This window comes from Aethalodelphis obliquidens, unplaced genomic scaffold (genome assembly GCF_003676395.1).
Source record: "Aethalodelphis obliquidens isolate GAN/ISIS:26980383/991018 unplaced genomic scaffold, ASM367639v1 scaffold9, whole genome shotgun sequence".
Classification (NCBI taxonomy): Eukaryota; Metazoa; Chordata; class Mammalia; order Artiodactyla; family Delphinidae; genus Aethalodelphis; species Aethalodelphis obliquidens.
The window spans coordinates 51,416,202-51,433,424 of record NW_020837953.1 but is presented as its reverse complement, the minus strand read 5'-3'; the positions used below and the strand labels follow the sequence as shown (position 1 = coordinate 51,433,424).

The window sequence follows — 17,223 nt, the reverse complement described above, 5'->3', positions numbered from 1 at the left end:
AGGCTGGCCCGAACGTCAGGCCAGGGTCAAGGGCTGCTTCACACCTGGAGAAGGGCTTCCTGGGCTGGCACCGTCTCCCCAGGGCCACGAGGGGCCGGCCTGAACCCCGTCCACCCTGCAGGTCCCAAGCCACAGACAGGACTGGGGCTGCTCTCTGAGGCCCGAGCCCCACGTGTGGGCCAAGAGGGCCGCAGCTTTGGGGACCAGGCTGCTGTCGAGGGGAGGGTGTCTGAGCCTCCTGGGATGGTGACTCAGGCAAGCGGGGAGCTCTCTGCTCTGCTTCCCGAGGCTGGGTGTCACCAGCCCACCCCAGGACTGGGAGGAGGGGGAGGGTGGGTGAGCACCTCCCCGATCTGGGGGCAGGGTGCACCCCAGGGTCCGGACGAGAAATGCTAACGACAGGGGGGCCCCACGGCTGGGCCTGGGGAGCGCTGGCTCAGTGGAGCCGGCAGCCCGAGGCTGCCTCCCTCCGGATTCTCGCCTTCAGTCTCTTCAGGCCGCTGTGCTCCGGGTCCACCAGGAGGCCGCCCTCGGCTGCCGTCCAGGCCTCTGTGTAGCGCTGCTCGTCCAGGCAGCGTTGCGCCCTGCACAGGAGCACGTGGGCAGTGGGGGCCCGGCCTGGCCGCTGCCACAGGTTGTTCTGGGCTAGGGCGGGCGCCAGCCTGAGGGCCTGGGTAAAGGCCCCGGCGGCCCCGGCCTCGTCCCCTAGGCTCAGAAGCAGGCGGCCCTGGGAGCAGAAGTCCTCCGCCCGTGCCTGGAGGTCACCGTCCCCTGAACCCTCTCGGAGCACGTGGTCCAGGTCCCTGAGTGCCCGGCCAAACTCCCGTAGCTCAGCTAGGCAGGCAGCCCGCCGGCGCAGGTGACAGGCGCTACCGCCACCTGCCAGGACGGCCAGTGAGCAGTAGCCCAGCGCCTGGCCGGGTTGCCCTGAGTTCATGAGGGTGTCAGCTTCCTGGGCTGCGGCCTGCACAGAGAGGACGGAGGGAGGAAGGTCAGGTCAACCCAGAACACTGAAGGCCCCTCACGGGCTGGCCGCTGCTTGTTCCCCAGGCAGAAGCTGCCCGCTCCCTCTGGAAGGGGTGGAGGCACAGCGTGGAGGCACCCGCTGCAATCCCTCCACCCTGCAAGCTCTCCCTAGGCAGGCCCTGCTCAGAAGGCGTCCTCCCCCTCCTCACAGCCCTACTGCCCCACCTGCGGGCCCAGCTTCTCTTACCGGGGTGACCTCCTCCTTCCCCTCCCCTTCCCAGCCTCCCGCCCTGCCCACCCACCGAGGCCGCCCTGGCCCCGAGGACAGAAGCAAACACCGCCTCCGCTGAGCCTGCTCCTTGGGCCTCCCCCTGCGCCCCGGGTCAGAAAAGCAGGGTCTGCTTTGCGCTACTGTGCTTCTCACTTCGCTAACCAACGAGCTGCTCCCGCAGGCCCTGTGGAGCCAGAGTCAAGGCCAGGGAGACACTCTCCGGGCGCCCCCTGCACTGCCAGCGCCTGCCAGCATGACCCAGGGGCTGGGGTTGCGTTTGCTCCCGAGGGACGGGCAGAGCGGTGCGTCCAGGAGGTCTGTGGTGGACTCGGCCTCGGCCTCGCTGGATGCCGCAGGGCCAGGCCAGAGATCAGAGGGCGCTGTCCGCCCTGGCACTTCTCTCCCTGGGGACTGCTGGGTTGAGTCCCCTGCTGCCCCCGTCTGGATGGCGCTGCCCCCGTCTGGATGGCGCTGCCCCCCGTCGGATGGCGCAGCCCCGAGAGCCGATGCCTCTCCTCTGGCCCCCAGGCTCACTCTCCTTTTCTGAGTGTGACTGAAGCCCACTCCCCAAACCTGCCAAAATGCCTAACCTCTTCCGCCGAACTGGCCCGGATAAATACGCTGGCCTCATTCGTCTCCTCCTGCTGCCAAGAGCCCACAGTGGCCCCCCACGGACTGAACGGGCACATTCCAGACCCTCCCTCTTCCATGCAGCCAGGTACTAGCAACGCCCCGATCCCCGCCTGTCCCCAGGAGAGCACAGGGCACCCAGCACCCGGCGGGCTGAACGCATGGTCCTGTCTTCCCACCAGCCCGACCGCGCACACAGGCTGGCGGGAGGCTGGAGCCAGTTCGGCCCTGCTGTGTGACGTGGACCCGCGACCCATCCTTTCCGTGCAGCGCCCTCCCCACGGGCTCTGCGTGGTCCTCCCGGAGCTGGGGAAAAGTGCGGCGCCACCGGCCGTGCAGCCGTACTATCGCCGGAAACGGGGCGCCACTATTTCCGTCTCACTTCCGGGTCGGCCCTCGTCGCCCGGCCACAGCCAACGTGGAGCGAATCCTTGCGGCACCGAATCTGGGCTCCAGGCGGCCCTGCCTAGTGCTCTCCTCCGGGCCCAGGCCGTCGTTTCAACTCAGAGACAGAGCCCTGCCCAGCCCCGCCTTGTGAACCGAGAGACGCTCACCTAGGTCCCCGCTCCCAGCTTAGAGCCCCCCTTCCCCCGCCTCAAGGCTCTGAGACCCCAGCCAGGCCCCCTCCTCCGACATCCCCGGGCTCCGCGGCCGCTCCTCTGAGTTCTAGGCCTTGTTAACACGCTTCTTGGCCCCCTCAGCCCTACGAGGCCTGTCGCCCCCTGCATGACCTATTGCTCGCTTCACTCCTTCCGTCCCTAACGCTCATGTTAGCCAACTCCCCTACTGACCCCCTCGTTGACACGCCTAGTGCGGTTTTCGTTTTCCTGAAGGACCCTGAGTGATAGAGCCCACGGAGGCATAAGGAGGTGAAGCACGTGCCCCTGGCCGCGCAGGGGTTTGATTCACCGGCTGATGCTTTTGGCCCCGCCCCACTCCAACCTGCTGGTCCTTTCACCACCCACCCCCTCCAAAGCCCTGCCTCTCCTGCTCCTGCCTCCAGCAAGTGAAGGGAATAAGGTGGCCAGACCAGGATGGAGGACACCCTTCCCTCTGCCCCCCCCCCCCAGCCCCTCCCCCTGCACTCCCACACCAGCTGCCTGTTGCCCACCTGTTTCCTGAACACTGAGATCTTTCCTGCCTCCAGGCTTTTGCCTTGGCCCACCTGTCGCCACCGTGGTCTCACCTCCAGGGCCGCCCGCACCCCCACTGCCCTGTCTCAGGGTCTTCCATACACTTTCCCTCTCTGAAGTGAACTCCCCCTCCCCCGAAACAGTCCCCCCCCCACTAAGTTGCCAGGGCCACAGTGCGGGCAGTGGCTCCACCCAAGGCCTGGGGGAAGGTGCTCTTTGCTCTTGTCAGATGAGCAGTGGAACACCCACCCGAAGAGGCAGCAGCCGCAGCCCAACATCCCTTCAGGGTCCCTCTCAGCTCACGAGGGGCAGGAGCTGGCCCGCCACCCACGCGCTCACTGGGAGGGACACACCTATCCTGGCCTGACCTTGGGGTTGGGGTGGGCTTCAACGAGGGCCAGGTGTTCCTGCCTGGCTCAGTCTGGCTCTGAGGATGGGGTCCCCTCCCTCTCCCAGACCCCGAGTCAGCTGTGGCTTGTACGCCTCATGTAAAGAAGCCCTGAGGTCTCTGGGGGTGTCAGGGCTTGAGCTGGCCAGATCTGGGTGCCTCCCGCTTGAACCTCCATCCCACCCCCTGTCCAAGTGAGACCAGGCGCACGGGGAGTTAGCATACCCGGAGCCCCGGGCCTGGGGGTCTCCCACCCGAGGTGCTGGAGAGGGGCTGGGCTGGGGCCTCCGTGGGGTGCTGTGCCCACCTGGGCGAGGCTCTGCCTCTCCGAGTTCTCCAGGAGATGCAGCAGGAAGCCGAGGTCCTGGGCGTCTGTCTCTGCCAGACGCTGCAGGTCCTGTGTGGCGGCCGGCACATCACCCTTCTTGAGCCGGAGCAGGCCACGCCGGGCCCGGGCCGCCTCTGATGCAGGGGCCAGGTGCAGGACTTTTTGCAGGCGGGCGCCGGCCTTCTCAAAGCTGCCTGTCAGGGATTGGGGAAGGACAGTCAGGGTGGAGCTGGGGCAGGGGGGCCACTGGGAAGCCCCGTTCGGCCTTTCTTGGTGCTGGCTCTGGGAGTGGCTGGCTGATGGAGGGGCTCAGCACCAGAAGGAAGGAGCAGGGAGCAGAGGGGCACGGTGACACCATGTCGCTCACACGGACTCACCTGATGACCCAGCCCCTCGACTTGGGGGCAGTCACTACACTCTTCGACCCCCAGGTGGAGTAACAGGACTCTAAGCCCCCTCACCATGGTCACTGCAAGGACCTGCTTTCTCTCCTGAGCAGGGCTGCATGGGATTAGAGCAGCCCCGGAGGCCCTGAAAGCCTTGGTGGGGGCATCTCACAGGCTTGCAAGTGATGATGACAGGCCTGTGAAACGCAGGCTGCAGAGAGGTCTCCCTTTCAAATTAGTGCTGGAATATTTTCAAGGTTTTGCAGGGAAGACCGACACATGTGGGCCTAAGACAATCTCACCTAGAACAGGGCACTCAGTAAACATCTGCTGAATACACGCATGAGTTAATGAGGAGGCCTGAGCATCTGAGCCTTTTACGAAACCCCAAATCACTCCTTTGTCTCACCTCCTGGTGGGTAAAGCCACACGGAGGACCCATACGGGGACCAGGTGCTGGGATTCAGGCTGGAAGGGACCTTACAACCCAGAGTCCTGAGTCTCTTTCTCCCATTTTAAAGAAAAGGATCCAGGGGTGGGAGGAACAGGGACAGACGCCCATGTTCTGCGTGTCTGGGCTGACACATACCCGCTGCAGCCAGCACGTCTGCCAGGAGGATGTGCCAGCTGGGCTGCGCGGCATCGATCTCGATCAGTGCTTCCCCCGCGGCCAGGAGGCTCTGTGTGTCCTCGTTGCTCAGGCGGGCCCCTGTGCCCGGCAGCTGGATCAACAGGGCCCGGCAGCGGGATGAGAGGCCCTGCGTGATGAGGGCCTGGACCTCTGGCTTCAGAGAGCGGATCTCAGGGACCGCCGTTCTTGGGCTGAGCCTCAGAGCCGACAGGATGTCGTCCACAGCCTCCTGCAAGGGGAGGAGGCCAGGGTGGGTGGCAGAAGTGGCCCCAGCTGGGTATCTGTCGTGTTCCTCCTGATGCTGGGTGTTGGCGACACCAGAATGGGCAGAGGGCCCAGCTCCTGCCCTCCCAGCATGGGGTAGGAATGGGGGTCAGCCAACGTGAGGGCCCGTATGGTGAGCATTCATGGAGGGCGTGGTGAAACTGAGGCAAGTGTATCAGAGTTCTGGACGGGGGAAACGGTCTGGAACCCCAGAAGAGCCACACTGATAAAGAACCCACTATGGCACAGAGGTGGGCTTGGGCTGGTACCAGAAGGGCCACGGGCCAGGGGCTGAGTGTGCAGCTTGGAGTGGCGGGGGAGGAGTCTAGAGGCCCTGACTGTGCTGTGGAAGCACACAAGGCCAGGGGGGAGGATGGGCCCCTTTAGGAGAGCCTTGACCCTGGTGAGCCATTTGCATCTGACCTCTGACCTGGCCAACAGTCGGAAGCCATGGAGTCATCTTCAGGTCCACCCTCCTATTGGTTTTCTAGACCTCCTATTGGATGGTCTTTTGTTTTGTTTTTTTTTCCTCCCTTTCTGCCTTCTTTTGGGTTAACTGAATAGTTTTAGTATTTCATTTTAGTTCCTCCATTGGCCTTTTAACTCTGCCTCTAACAGTTGTTGGCAGTTGTCCTATAAGCTGACAACATGTACCTTTATTTTTTGGCCCTGCTGTATGGCATGTGGGATCTTAATTCCCTGACCAGGGATCAAACCCGTGCCTCCTGCAGTGGAAGCGTGGAGTCTTAACCCCTGGACTGCTGGGGAAGTCCCCAAAATATGTATCTTTAAAGACACCATTCCATTGTCTTCTGGCTTCCATCGTTTCTATGACAAGTCAGTCATCTTTTCATACTGCTGTATGTAATGTTTCTTTTTCCCACTGGCTGCCTTGAATATGTTCTCTTTATCTTTTGTTTTCAGAAATTTGATCAAGGTGTGCCTAGGTGTGGTTCTTTTTGTGTTTATCATCTTGGGATTTGTTGAGCTTCTTGGAAAATTTTCTGCCATTATTTCTTCAAATACATATGCATATACATATACATCATATACATATATACACACATGCATATATTTTTGCCCCATTATTTCTCCTCTGGGACTATAGTTATACGTATACTGGACTGCTTGGAATCATCCCAGAGGTCACTGAAGCTCTCTTCATTGGAAAAAGTCCTTTTCCCCTCTGTTCTTCAGACAGGATGATTTGTGTTGGTCCATCCTCAATTTTACCAACCGTTTCTTTGGCAATTTCCAACCAGCTGTTAAGCGCATCTGGTAAATTTTAAAAATTTTAGATATACTTTTCAGCTCCAGAATTTCCACTTGATTCTTCTCTATAGTTTCCATTTCTCTGCTAGGATTCCCCATCTGTTCACGCATTATGAAAACATTTTCCTTGAAGTTCTTCACATGTTTACGATCACTGTTTTAGCATCCTTGTATGCTAATTCCAGCATCTGAGCCATCTTCAGGTGGCTGTTCAAGACGAACATCTGTTTCTATTGAGTACTTAGTTTCCTTACTGTTGGCCACATTTCCCGGTTCTCTGTGTGTCTAGCAGTTTTTCATTTGGGGCTGGACATTGTGGATGGTACATTGTAGAGAGTCTGCACTATGTCACCCTCTCATAAAGGAGGTTGTGTTTTATTCTGGTGGGGCATTTTGGTTCTGCTGGACTTGGTTTTGTTCCTTGTGAGGGCAGGTCCATTTCAGTTTTGAACGTAGTCCTAAGCTATGACCTTTATTTGGGGTGTGGTCTCAGCTAAGCACCCAAGGTATTCAGAAAGGTCTCTGCTCTGGCAGGGTCAGAATTCCAACATCTCCTGCCACGGGTGAGCTCTGCTGGGCCCCTGCCTGTGCAGCCCAGACTCAGACAAGAACCACTTGGAATCCCATGAAGACTTCTCTGCACAGCCCCCTGTTCCCCATTGCCCTTCCTTGCAAATTCCAGCGACTGCAGCAGCCTGGAACCCCAGTCTCTGCCTCCTCAGCTCAGCAAGCTGACTGCCCCACCTCCTCGTGCAGTAACGGGAAAGCCTCCCCAGGAAGAAAGGTTATCGTGGGGCTCCCCTTGGACTCCCCTGGTGCGGTTCCCCTTTCCTCCGGGATGGCAGTTCTCCACTGCCTGTTGTTCAGGGCCTGAAGACGGTTGTCATGTATTTTATCCAGATATTTTGTTTTTAGCAGCCCAACACCAGGTACCCTCTCCTAGCCAGCACTGGAAGTGTGCCTAGATACTTTTAAAGTCCAGGGATGGGGTTCTCCTGGAGCAGGTGTGTGGGGGATGAAGGTCTTGGAGAGACAGAGCCCTTAGATGGGTGGATGGGAAGACGGTCCTCTCCGATCCTTCCTACACTATGACCGGGGCCCTACGTGACCCTGGTGCTGGCCAGTGGTACACCTGATCAGCTTGGAAAGTCCAAGTCTGTGCCGACTCATGGGGATTCCAGCTGCCACATATGGAGCCCATTAGGGACCGGGCACCATGCTGAGCATCTGACAGCACTGAATAAGCAGCCCCCTCAAGGCTGAGCATGGATGGCCTTGAACAAGCACTGCTCCCCCCACCCCCCGCCTTATTTTACTGATGTTGAAACAAGGCTCAGAGGTGTTACAGGGCCTGCTCAGAAAGCTAGAGGCGGGGGAGCAGGGCTCTGGATTCTGGACCTGGCAGGCTGGCTCAGAGCTCCTCTCTTGTGAAGGGCCAGAGGGTATGCGGTGCTTGGCCTCAGCCCATCTCCAGGAGGAGGAAGTTCATGGGTGTGACGATGTGGGGTGCCCCTGCTCCCTCATCCTGACTCACAGGCTGACCTTCCCTGCCACGTGCCCTGCTGCCCTGGACAGAGCGGCGGGAGGGCTGTTTCTGAGGCGCCTCTCGGAGGAGTTGCTGGCATGTCGAGATCACCCAGGGGTGGGTTTCCAAGGGGTCCGCCTCCTGCAGTAGGGTCCTCCTGGCCGAATCCCATCTCTGTTTAATGGGCTTGTCCCTGAGAACTACAGGTGCTTTCCCAGCACAGGAAGGGGCCTGCATAGGGTTGGGCTCCCAAGCACAGGCGTGTGCCCAGCTGGAACAGAAATCAGGCTGCCAGTGCCCTTGGGGGAAACACAGACACCCTGACAGGCAGAAACACCATCTTGAGATGCCGTCATCCCAGTGGCATCTTGGATCATTCTTCCTTGTCTCCTAAGATCCCAACCCTTAAGAAATTCAGAAACCTGGCAGGGAGGACACCTCTGGGCTGTACTTTGGCCCAGCGAAGCATCAGGGCAGACAATCGGTTTCCGTTATTCACCAATGACATCGCCCTTGGCTGCAGAGTGCCCTTGTCCAGGGCTGTTGGTTTGAGGCTGCACACCTTCCCTTTGGAAGGGACCTGCCCTGGGCCTGCAATGGACCGCTTCCCACCCCTGCCCCTGCACGCTGGCCACCCAAATCCGCAGGCCCTGTGTAGACAGCTCAGAGTGGCACCCAGGGGGCAGCGGAGGTCTCATCACTGTAAGGTGGGGGGCCCCCTAGTAATCCTGAGGCTTTGCACATCAATCCATGCCGACTGAAGCGGGGGGGGGCATGGGGACTCTGCAGGTGGAAGGGAAAGACTCCCCCAAACCGGGGATGTGATGGTGAGGCTCCCGTGAGCCCTGGTACAGGCGGGGGTTTGATGGGTGACTGATGCTCAGATGGCCTGGCCCTGCTTCCTCTCTCTGGGGGGCTGAGAAGGAGGGCAGCACCTACCCTAGGCACCCCCACTTGCCCAGCCCCAGGTGGGGAGGGTGGGCCCGTACCTTCTGCTGGTCTAGGGCCAGGTGCAAGAGCGCCCGTCCGCACAGCGCCTGCACGTTCCTCGGCTCAGCCCTTAGCACGGAGGTGACATCGAACATGGCCGTCTTCTTCTGGCCCAGGGACCCGTAACAGCGGGCGCGGGCGAGCAGGGACTCACTTGCCTGACTCCCTGGAGGAAGGGGGTGTGGCGTCAAGATGTGACCTCGGCTGGGCACGGCCAGGGTCAGTGTGTCTGCCCTCACCCAGGAGTTACTGCACCTGCCCTGGTGCTCCAAGGGGCAGGGGGAGGGGGTGCAGCGGCTTTCGGGTCACCTAGGGAGCTCCCAGATTGCTGGGCACCACAGCACACCAGGGAACAGCAGTCTGGATTGATCCAGGGGCCCTGGCTGAGGGACACGGGGAGCTCAGCCAGGAGGGGTGGCATCTGGGAGGGTTGGTGGACAGTCTGAGGGGGCTTCTGAGAGGTGGGGGCACTGCAGCTGCATCTGAAGTGAGGCCAGGAGAGGGGCGGGGCTGAGGGGAAGGGTCCACGGGGCAGGTCACAGAATGGCTGCAGCCGTGAAGGTGCCAGGCTGAGAAGGCCCAACTCTTTGACCCGCCTGTGCCTAGGGCAGGGCGTGGTGGGTGGGCTGGGCAAGCGGGGAGACCAGGCGCACACACACAGAGCTGCCCCCACTATTCCTAAGAAGGGCTTCGGGGGCTGGGGCCCTCATCCCCCGCGGATGGAGGGAGAGGGTTGAGCTGGGAGAAGGGCCTCGGCTGAGTCTGGCCCCCCCACCCTCGGGGCCCTGGGTGTGCACAATGGTGGCCCAGGATTGAGGAGAGGGTCCCCGCTCAGGTCCCAGCTCAGCTCCCAGCTGGTCGGGCCTCTCCTAGGCGTTAGTGCGCTTGCTGCAGTGAGTGGCCCGGGAGCACGCCACGCCCCTGAGCCAAGCACGTGCTCAGACTCCCTGGTGCCTGACCACAGCCCCTCCCCCGCATGGCAGAGGCACCCCTTGGCCCTGGGCACCTGGCACAGGGTGGGGGCCCCGGAGGAACGAGGAACGAGGGCGGCTTCTACCTGCAGCAAAGATGGCCAGAGAGAGGTAGGCAATGGCCTCCCTGGTGTGGGCTCTGCCCTCGGCGCCGCCTGGTTGTGTCTGCAGGATGGCCAGGGCCCTCGCGTGGCAGTGGCCCTGCAGCAGCTGGCGGTCCTCATGGCGGAAGACGTCCAGGGTGGGCTGGAGGCAGGCTGTGTCTCCAGACTGGACCACCTTCTTCACCAGCTGCAGGCGCAGGGGCGTCACCACTGGTCCTCCCTGTGCCCCAGGCTGGACCAGTCCACCCCCATCCTCCGTGCAGGGGTGTGGCTCAGGGATGCAGCCCGCAAGGGTGTGGCTCGTGGGGGGGCGTGGCTTGTGGGGGCGTGGCTCATGGGGGCAGGGACTGCAGGTCGCCGGAGCTGAGCACAGGGAAAACTGGGTCGGGAGGTGTGGGCCCCGCTCTGGGCTGCTCCTCTGCTGAGTGTCAGGAGCTGGGGCGGGGTGGGGGGCGGTCCCAGTGTCCCTGAGCCGTGCCTCCTTCTCGGTGACATGGAGACCTCGCCTCGCCTCACGCGCCCATGCGCCACGGGTCTGAGAAGTGTGGGGAAAGGGGGCTTTCAAGTCGTAAAGTGACAGAGGGCCCAGGGAGTCCTTCGGAAGGTGCAGAGCAGAAGCCCTGGAATCGATCCCTGCTCTGGGAGGAGCGAGACCCTCGGGGAGACATAACTTCACAGAGGCCTGCCCGATGCTGCCCCTGCTGGCTGCACCTGTGCGGACACCGGTCCCAGACCATCCTTCCCTCTCACCCCTATGGCCCAGCTCAGGGAGACCAGAACCCAAACCAGGCCAGAGCGGAAGAGGGAAGCTGACAGGCCCCACAGCCCTGCCCCAAAGCCTGGATCTGCCCCTGGAACATAATCTTCTGCCGCGTTCCAACAGGAAGCCCTCATAACACCTGAGGGAGGGGAGGCAAGCAGGGCTTGAGGGCCTGGGGCTCCTCTGCTCTTCCCCCTCCCCGGGACAGGGCTACCTCCAAGCCTAGTTTACTTGGGACTAAGCTCTGCTTACACTCAACTCATGGCCCTTTTTCTTCACAACACACGAAAAGCAAATACAGAGCGCCACTGCACGCTGGAGACCTGCTGGGCCCTGGGGTACCTGCTGCAGCTAATTCTCATGAGAACCTGGAACAGCAGGGCACAGATGGGGAGACTGAGGGTCAGAGAGGTGAGGCACCTGCTGGAGGTGGCAGAACCAGGGCTGGGACAAGCTTTGCCTGTTCTCAATTCTGGGCTGCAGGGTGTTGAGCGAGGGCCGGTGGAGGCCTGGTGCCCTCCACAGAGCTGTGCCCTGTTTCCATCTGTCCTGCTGTGGCCCACCGGGGCCCCCTCACCTGGCTGGCATCATAGGAGAAGCCCCTCCGGAGCTGCAGCAGGGCCAGCCGCACCAGCACAGGGGCTGCCTGAGGCCTTCGGGAGAGGGCCACCAGCAGGGCCTTGTGGGCGTCGTCCAGGCGGCCCAGGCGGTACAGGGCATCGGCCGCCAGGAGGCGCGAAGCCTCATCCTCCGTGTCCAGCTCCATCAGGAGCATGGCCAGCTGGTACACGCCACGGGCGTCCCTGTGGAGAGAGCAGCTGGGAGAGGGCTGACCCCTGTGCTACACCCCTCTCACCTGCCCAGGGAGGCAGGCTGCAGGCAAATCCTATCCCTGCACCTGGTCCAGGCAGCGCCCCTCCCGCTGGGCCTCAGAGACCAGGTTCCTGCTGGAAGGGCCTTCGTGCCATCCCCAGAGTGCACGGCTGCCCTTTCCGACATACAGCCCTTGGCCCTCACCCCCCCCATTCTCCCCCACCCCGTAGAGCGGGCATTTTACAGATGAGAAATTGAGGCTGTATGCTGACTCCAGCCAACCCTGCCTTAGCTTTCTTTTCTGTAAAAACAGGATAAAAGTGGCCTTGCACGGCTCAGGGGTGCTGTAGGCAGAGCTGGTTAACACCCAGGGTGCCCTCTTGGAAATGAGAAGGAGCTCCCACTGGGAAAAGGGGCCGGAGCCTCAAATTTGACAGTTCCCAGAGAGAAAAGATATAAAGGGCCCCAAATCTCTTACAAGAAAGTTCCTCCTCAGCATCAAATCAAAGCAATGCAAATTAAGGAACTAGGGGGCTGAGGAAGCCTGCGTGCGTGCGTGCGTGCCTGTGCGTGCGTGCGTGCCTGTGCGTGCGTGTAGGGGCGAGGGGGCTGACGTCAAACATGCCCCCCCCCCAGGGGCCCCTCAGCTCAGTGCTTTTAGCTTTGCTAAAACACCTTCCTGCCACCTCCCAGCTACCAGAGAAATGCAAGTCAAAACAGCTGCAGGTTCACCCACTGGGCTGGCAAAGAATTTTGCGAAAGGAGCGTGAGGGCTGGAGCGTGTGGACTGATGGGCAGATGGGCAGCTCCAAAGTCAAGGGCCTCGCGGGGGCTGTGTTCTCTGACCCAGGAGCTCCACCTCTGTCTCCATCCGTAGCACAGAACACTGCATAGGCTGGAGATTACCCAGGATGCGTTATAACTAAGAGCAGACACCCTGGAGCCCGAAGGATTGATGGCACGTTCACAGGATGAGCTATGGGGCTGCCCAAGAAACGTATCTAGGGACCAAAGAAGTGTTCATGATCTAGGGAGCAGAACAGGTGGGATGTATTTGCACACAGAGCACAAATTCAGTTTAGTGGACTCCATACGCACAAGGAGGAACAACAAGGAAATGTAACAGTGGGATGACAGGTAAGTTCTATTTCTTCATTCCCATTTTTGCGTTTCTAATCTTCTTTGACAACTAAGTCCATAATGCATCCTGCCCTTTGGGACCGAGGGTCCTAAGATCCGGGCCCCGGCGCTAAATCTAAGGAAATCACCTGGCAGCTCCCTGCCTCAGTTTACTGTAAGGTAGTAGGAAACACACCGCGACTAACTTGGAGGAGACCAGAATGAAGCGGCAGCCCCAGGCGTGCACGGGGCTAGTTTTTACCCTTCCTGCGCAGCGCGGCTGTCGGTCTCCGCAGCCTTGCTCCTGCGGCCTGGCCCGCTCTCGGATCCCGGCTCCGGCCTCCGCTGCAGCATCCTGCGGCCCTCTTCCCGCAGCACGGTCATTAGCAGCCCCCGCTGGTTCCAGGGCACGTAGGCCTTTGTGACAAGCAGAGCTTCCTCGGGCCGCAGGCGGCAGGCGGTGACATAGTCCAGCGCGCCCAGAAACGCACTGCCCGCCAGCACCCGCAGCAGCCCGCGGCCGCACAGGGCTCGCACGCAGCTACCAGGGTGCGGCGGCCCCAGCTCCACCACCGCCTGGAAGTCCTCCTGGGCGCGCCCCGCGTCGCCGGCGTGCAGCGCGCAGAAGCCGCGCAGCGCCAGCAGGGGCGCGCGGTCCCCGGCCCGGTTCCGCGCACGGTCCCCGGCGTTCCAGGGCCGCAGCAAGCGCTCGCACAGAGCTCGAGCGCCCACCGCGTCTCCCCGCAGCAGCAGGCACTCGGCCAGCCGGGTGCCCAGTGCCAGGCGCGCCCCGGGCGGTGCCACGCGCCACAGGACCCGGAGCGCGCGGGTCACCGGGGCCAGCAGCTCGCGGCCCGAGTCCTCGCGGAGCTCGGGGCGGCTCCGCACGGTCTCCTGGAAGCGCGCGAAGCCTACGTCCGCGGCCTCCTGCACCTGCGCCCGCAGACGCTCCCGGTCCCCGGCCGAGAGCACGGCCTCTAACTGCCTCCGCGCTCCTGAGGGCCTCTCGGAGAAGGCCTCGTGCAGGTCCCGAAGGAGGTCCTGGGCCCCGCTGTCCAGGAGGAAGGTCGCGGCAGCGCGTGTGACCAGCAGGGTGGCCCGACGCTCACCTGGAGAGAGGACAGAGGTGTTGGTCCTGCCTGTTGGGCCACGTCCTCCAGGGGAGCCACCTGCAGACCCCAGCCCTCCAGTGCTGGGACCTTCTGAAGCCTCTCACGGCGATTCCCTTGAGTCTCCCAGAAGCCCAGGACATGGCACCGGAAGGATGAGTGCTGGCAGGAGGCCCTCAGCCCATCAGGGACAGAGCAGGCTCGGAAGGGGGCAACCAGGGTGGGCCTCCCTAGCAGCTCACCTAGCACTTGGGTTCGCCACTTGCTCGCCACTTGGGCTCACAGCCAGCCCAGCAGCCCCGGGCATTTCGTCACAACACCCCTGGCACTTGCAGTGATGGAGTTTAGGGCTGAGTTCCCTCTTCTGAGAGCAACCCCACTCCACCCCTGTCCCCCAGGTCAGGGCTGAGGTACTGAGCCTGTGACGTTTTAGGGGCCAGCATCTTTGTTTCCTGGCTTCTCTGGCCACGTCTTTGCAATGAGATCACCCCATCAGGTTCCGGAAAGAGGGGTGATGCACCCAATGCCGCTTAACGAGCGGGGGACGTGGGGATTTACTGCATCTTGCCGTGCCTCAGTTTCCTTTTCTGCTTTATAGTGGGAACGAGGATGGTCTCCATTCACAGGGCTGCGAGGATTGAATGGATGAATGTGTGTCCAGGCCTGGAACCAGGACTGGTGGGTGGCGTCACTCAGTGAGCTTTCCCATCAGCAGCGGCCTCACCTCCACCGTCCCCATACTTTGTATCCGAGCAGCGTAAACATGTGAATTGGGGCTTGTGTGAATGGGGGCTTTCCGACTGGTAAAGAAAGCCAAGCCACCCCGTCCCTGCCAGGCGGGTGCGTGCCGTTGAAAGAATTGCAGAAAACCCAGTGCTGGTAGGAGCTCAAGGTCATGGGTGCCCACCCTTATAGCGTTATAGGTCAGGAAAGTGCTGCTGGGGAGGGGAGCTCTCAGGGCCCGGCGAGTCACAGTGCTGGGGCACTGAACCTCCACTCCAGTGCCTTTTGCACAGACTCCTTCAGATCTTCTCCTTATAACCTAACTCAAGAGCCACAACAGTAATAATCCTTTACACTGAAACAGGAGAGGGCAAAGCCTTCACGTCTGCATGGAAGCAAACTTGCTGCTGCCCTGCCCTGTTGCCATTGTGGGTAAGTGTCACAACACAGCACATAACCAACCCAAAGAAGCATCTTGCGCCCTGAGATCAAACAACCAACCAACAACAAGGTCACCCAGTCTACTCCTGGTGGCCAAATTTAAAGAAACTTTGAGACTTCCCCGTCATTTACTAAGTCCTGGAGAAAACACCTGTATGCCTGATTTTTGCAATAGTTCAGAGATCCTAGGGAGTTGCAGCAGATGGAGAGCCCATGGGGCCTGGGGGGCTGGTTATCATTTACCCACATGGAAGTGTGTTCTCTGCTCTGTTTCTGAGACTCCAGTTGCACGCGTTAAACTTCCAGCTATTGTCTCATAGGTCACCAGGGTTCTGCTCACCTTCCTGCTGAACTTCCTATTGAGTACTTTCTACTGTACCTCAAGTTCACTGGCTCTGCTGCTGTCTCCAATCTGCTCTGAATTTTTCATTTCAGTTGTGTTTTTCAATTCTGGAATCTCCATTTGGTTCTTTTTTTTTTTTTATAGTTCCCACCTATCTACTGAGATGCCACAACTGTTCATTCACTATGACCATATTTTCCTTTAGTCCTTGAATATATTTATAACAGTTCCTTTAACGTCCTTAGTCTGCTAATTGCAGCCCTGGGATCCTCTGGAGGTCAGTTTCTGTTGACTTCTTTTTCTCCTGACTGTGGCTCACCTTTTATTTTCCTGTCTCTTTGCATGCCTAGTAATTTTTTAAATTGTACACTAGACATCTGGTTGATTCTTTGTAGAGACTCTGGGTTCAGTTGTCTTCCTCTGACGAGCGTTGACTTTTGTTTCCGCAGGCAGTTAAATTGGCTAGGATCAAACTCCAAATTCTGTCTTCTTTATTGGACAGCAGCTGAAACCTCCATTAGTTCCTGCAGCTTCCAGCTGTTGCTTTTTCAGGCCACCCAGTCTCTCCCATCTGTGTATAGTTCAGTGGTCAGCTGAGGATTTAAGTGCCTTTAATACACAGATTTGGGGTCTTACCACCCTTCCCCCTTGAATGTGGCTCTCTCTTTTTCAGGATTTGCCTTCTACCTTTACAGTCACTTTTCTCACCCCCAACTTCTGTCATGTGATATCTCAGGCCAGTAAAATGGCAACTTTCTGTCCTACATGGAAAAAACATGGATTAAGGAGGCAAAACGCTGCAAGCCTGCAAATCTTACCTGTACAGTCTTCATCTTTTAGGGGTCAGTCTCCAGTTTCTCCCTGCATTTGGTCACTGTTCGGTTGCCAACTATTTGCATTTTATATTTTGCCCCAATTTTATAATTATATGTGGGACACACAGTTTAGTCCAGCTACTTCACCGTTATTGAAAGCCAGAATCTTTTATTGTTAGATTTAAACATTTTGAAAATCTGGCAGTGGGGGAATATAAAATGCTATAATGCTACCCCACTGTTGTTCCAATTTTCATTTTCCTGAGCGCTGGTAAGGCTCATTTATTTAAAAAACCTTTCTAGCCAATCTGCTGGGTAGAAAGTGGTGTCTCATTGTTTTAATTTGCATTTGTATCATTACTATGATGTTGAATATTTTCCGCACGTTGTTTATTAGCCATCTGTGTTTTCTCTTTTGGGAAATGCATTTGCCAATTCTTGTACTGGATTTTTTTTCCCTTATTGATATGTAGGAATTCTTCAAATACTCTGGGTACTCATCTTTTGCCCACTGAATATTTTGCAAATATTTTCTTCTGTTGTGGATTCTCCTCTCATTTTCCATAGTTATGGGCAAAACAGAAGTTTAAAATTTTCAATTTAATCAAATGTATCAAATTTTGCTTTACCATTTCCACTTTTATTGTTCTTTTTTTTTTTTTTTTTGTGGTACGTGGGCCTCTCACTGCTGTGGCCTCTCCCGTTGCGGAGCACAGGCTCCGGACGCGCAGGCTCAGCAGCCATGGCTCACGGGCCCAGCCGCTCCGCGGCACGTGGGATCCTCCCGGACCGGGGCACGAATCCGTGTCCCCTGCATCGGCAGGCGGACTCTCAACCACTGCGCCACCAGGGAAGCCCCTCCACTTTTTTTGTATCTTAAGAAGCCCAGCTGTACACAGAAGTCTTAAGATGTTCTCTCATATTTTCTCTTAGAAACTGTAAAACTTAGCTATTAACATGATTCACCTGGAATTTACTTGTTTTTGCGCCTGGTTAGAGGTAGAGCATCAGCACCATGCAGTGGATAACACGGTCCTCTTTTCCCCATAGATTTGCAGTGCGCACTCTCACATGTTAAGCTCCAGACAAATACAGGTCTACTTCTAACCTCTCTTATTGGTTTTATTAGTCTATCTATCCCTTAAGTCAATATCCTCTGTATTGATTATCATAGCTTTGTATTAACTGGTAGAGAAAATCCTTATGCCACCACCTTCTTCTGCATCTTCTCCCCCCCCCCC

At 58.7% G+C, this 17,223-nt stretch overlaps 1 protein-coding gene across 1 annotated transcript in view; it reads right to left on the bottom strand.

The window, feature by feature from the left end:
* Nucleotides 1-323: 323 nt before the first annotated feature.
* Nucleotides 324-17,223, bottom strand: part of TTC34 (tetratricopeptide repeat domain 34) — a 22,171-nt gene continuing 5,271 nt past the window's right edge. Inside the window, exons 2-8 of the mRNA XM_027110738.1 lie at nucleotides 12,814-13,660; nucleotides 11,197-11,422; nucleotides 9,842-10,046; nucleotides 8,784-8,950; nucleotides 4,692-4,962; nucleotides 3,696-3,910; nucleotides 324-964 (exon numbers count right to left, since the gene is read on the bottom strand). Of these exons, the coding sequence (XP_026966539.1) occupies nucleotides 437-964; nucleotides 3,696-3,910; nucleotides 4,692-4,962; nucleotides 8,784-8,950; nucleotides 9,842-10,046; nucleotides 11,197-11,422; nucleotides 12,814-13,660 (2,459 nt within the window). The 3' untranslated portion in view covers nucleotides 324-436. The remainder of the gene's footprint in view (nucleotides 965-3,695; nucleotides 3,911-4,691; nucleotides 4,963-8,783; nucleotides 8,951-9,841; nucleotides 10,047-11,196; nucleotides 11,423-12,813; nucleotides 13,661-17,223) is intronic.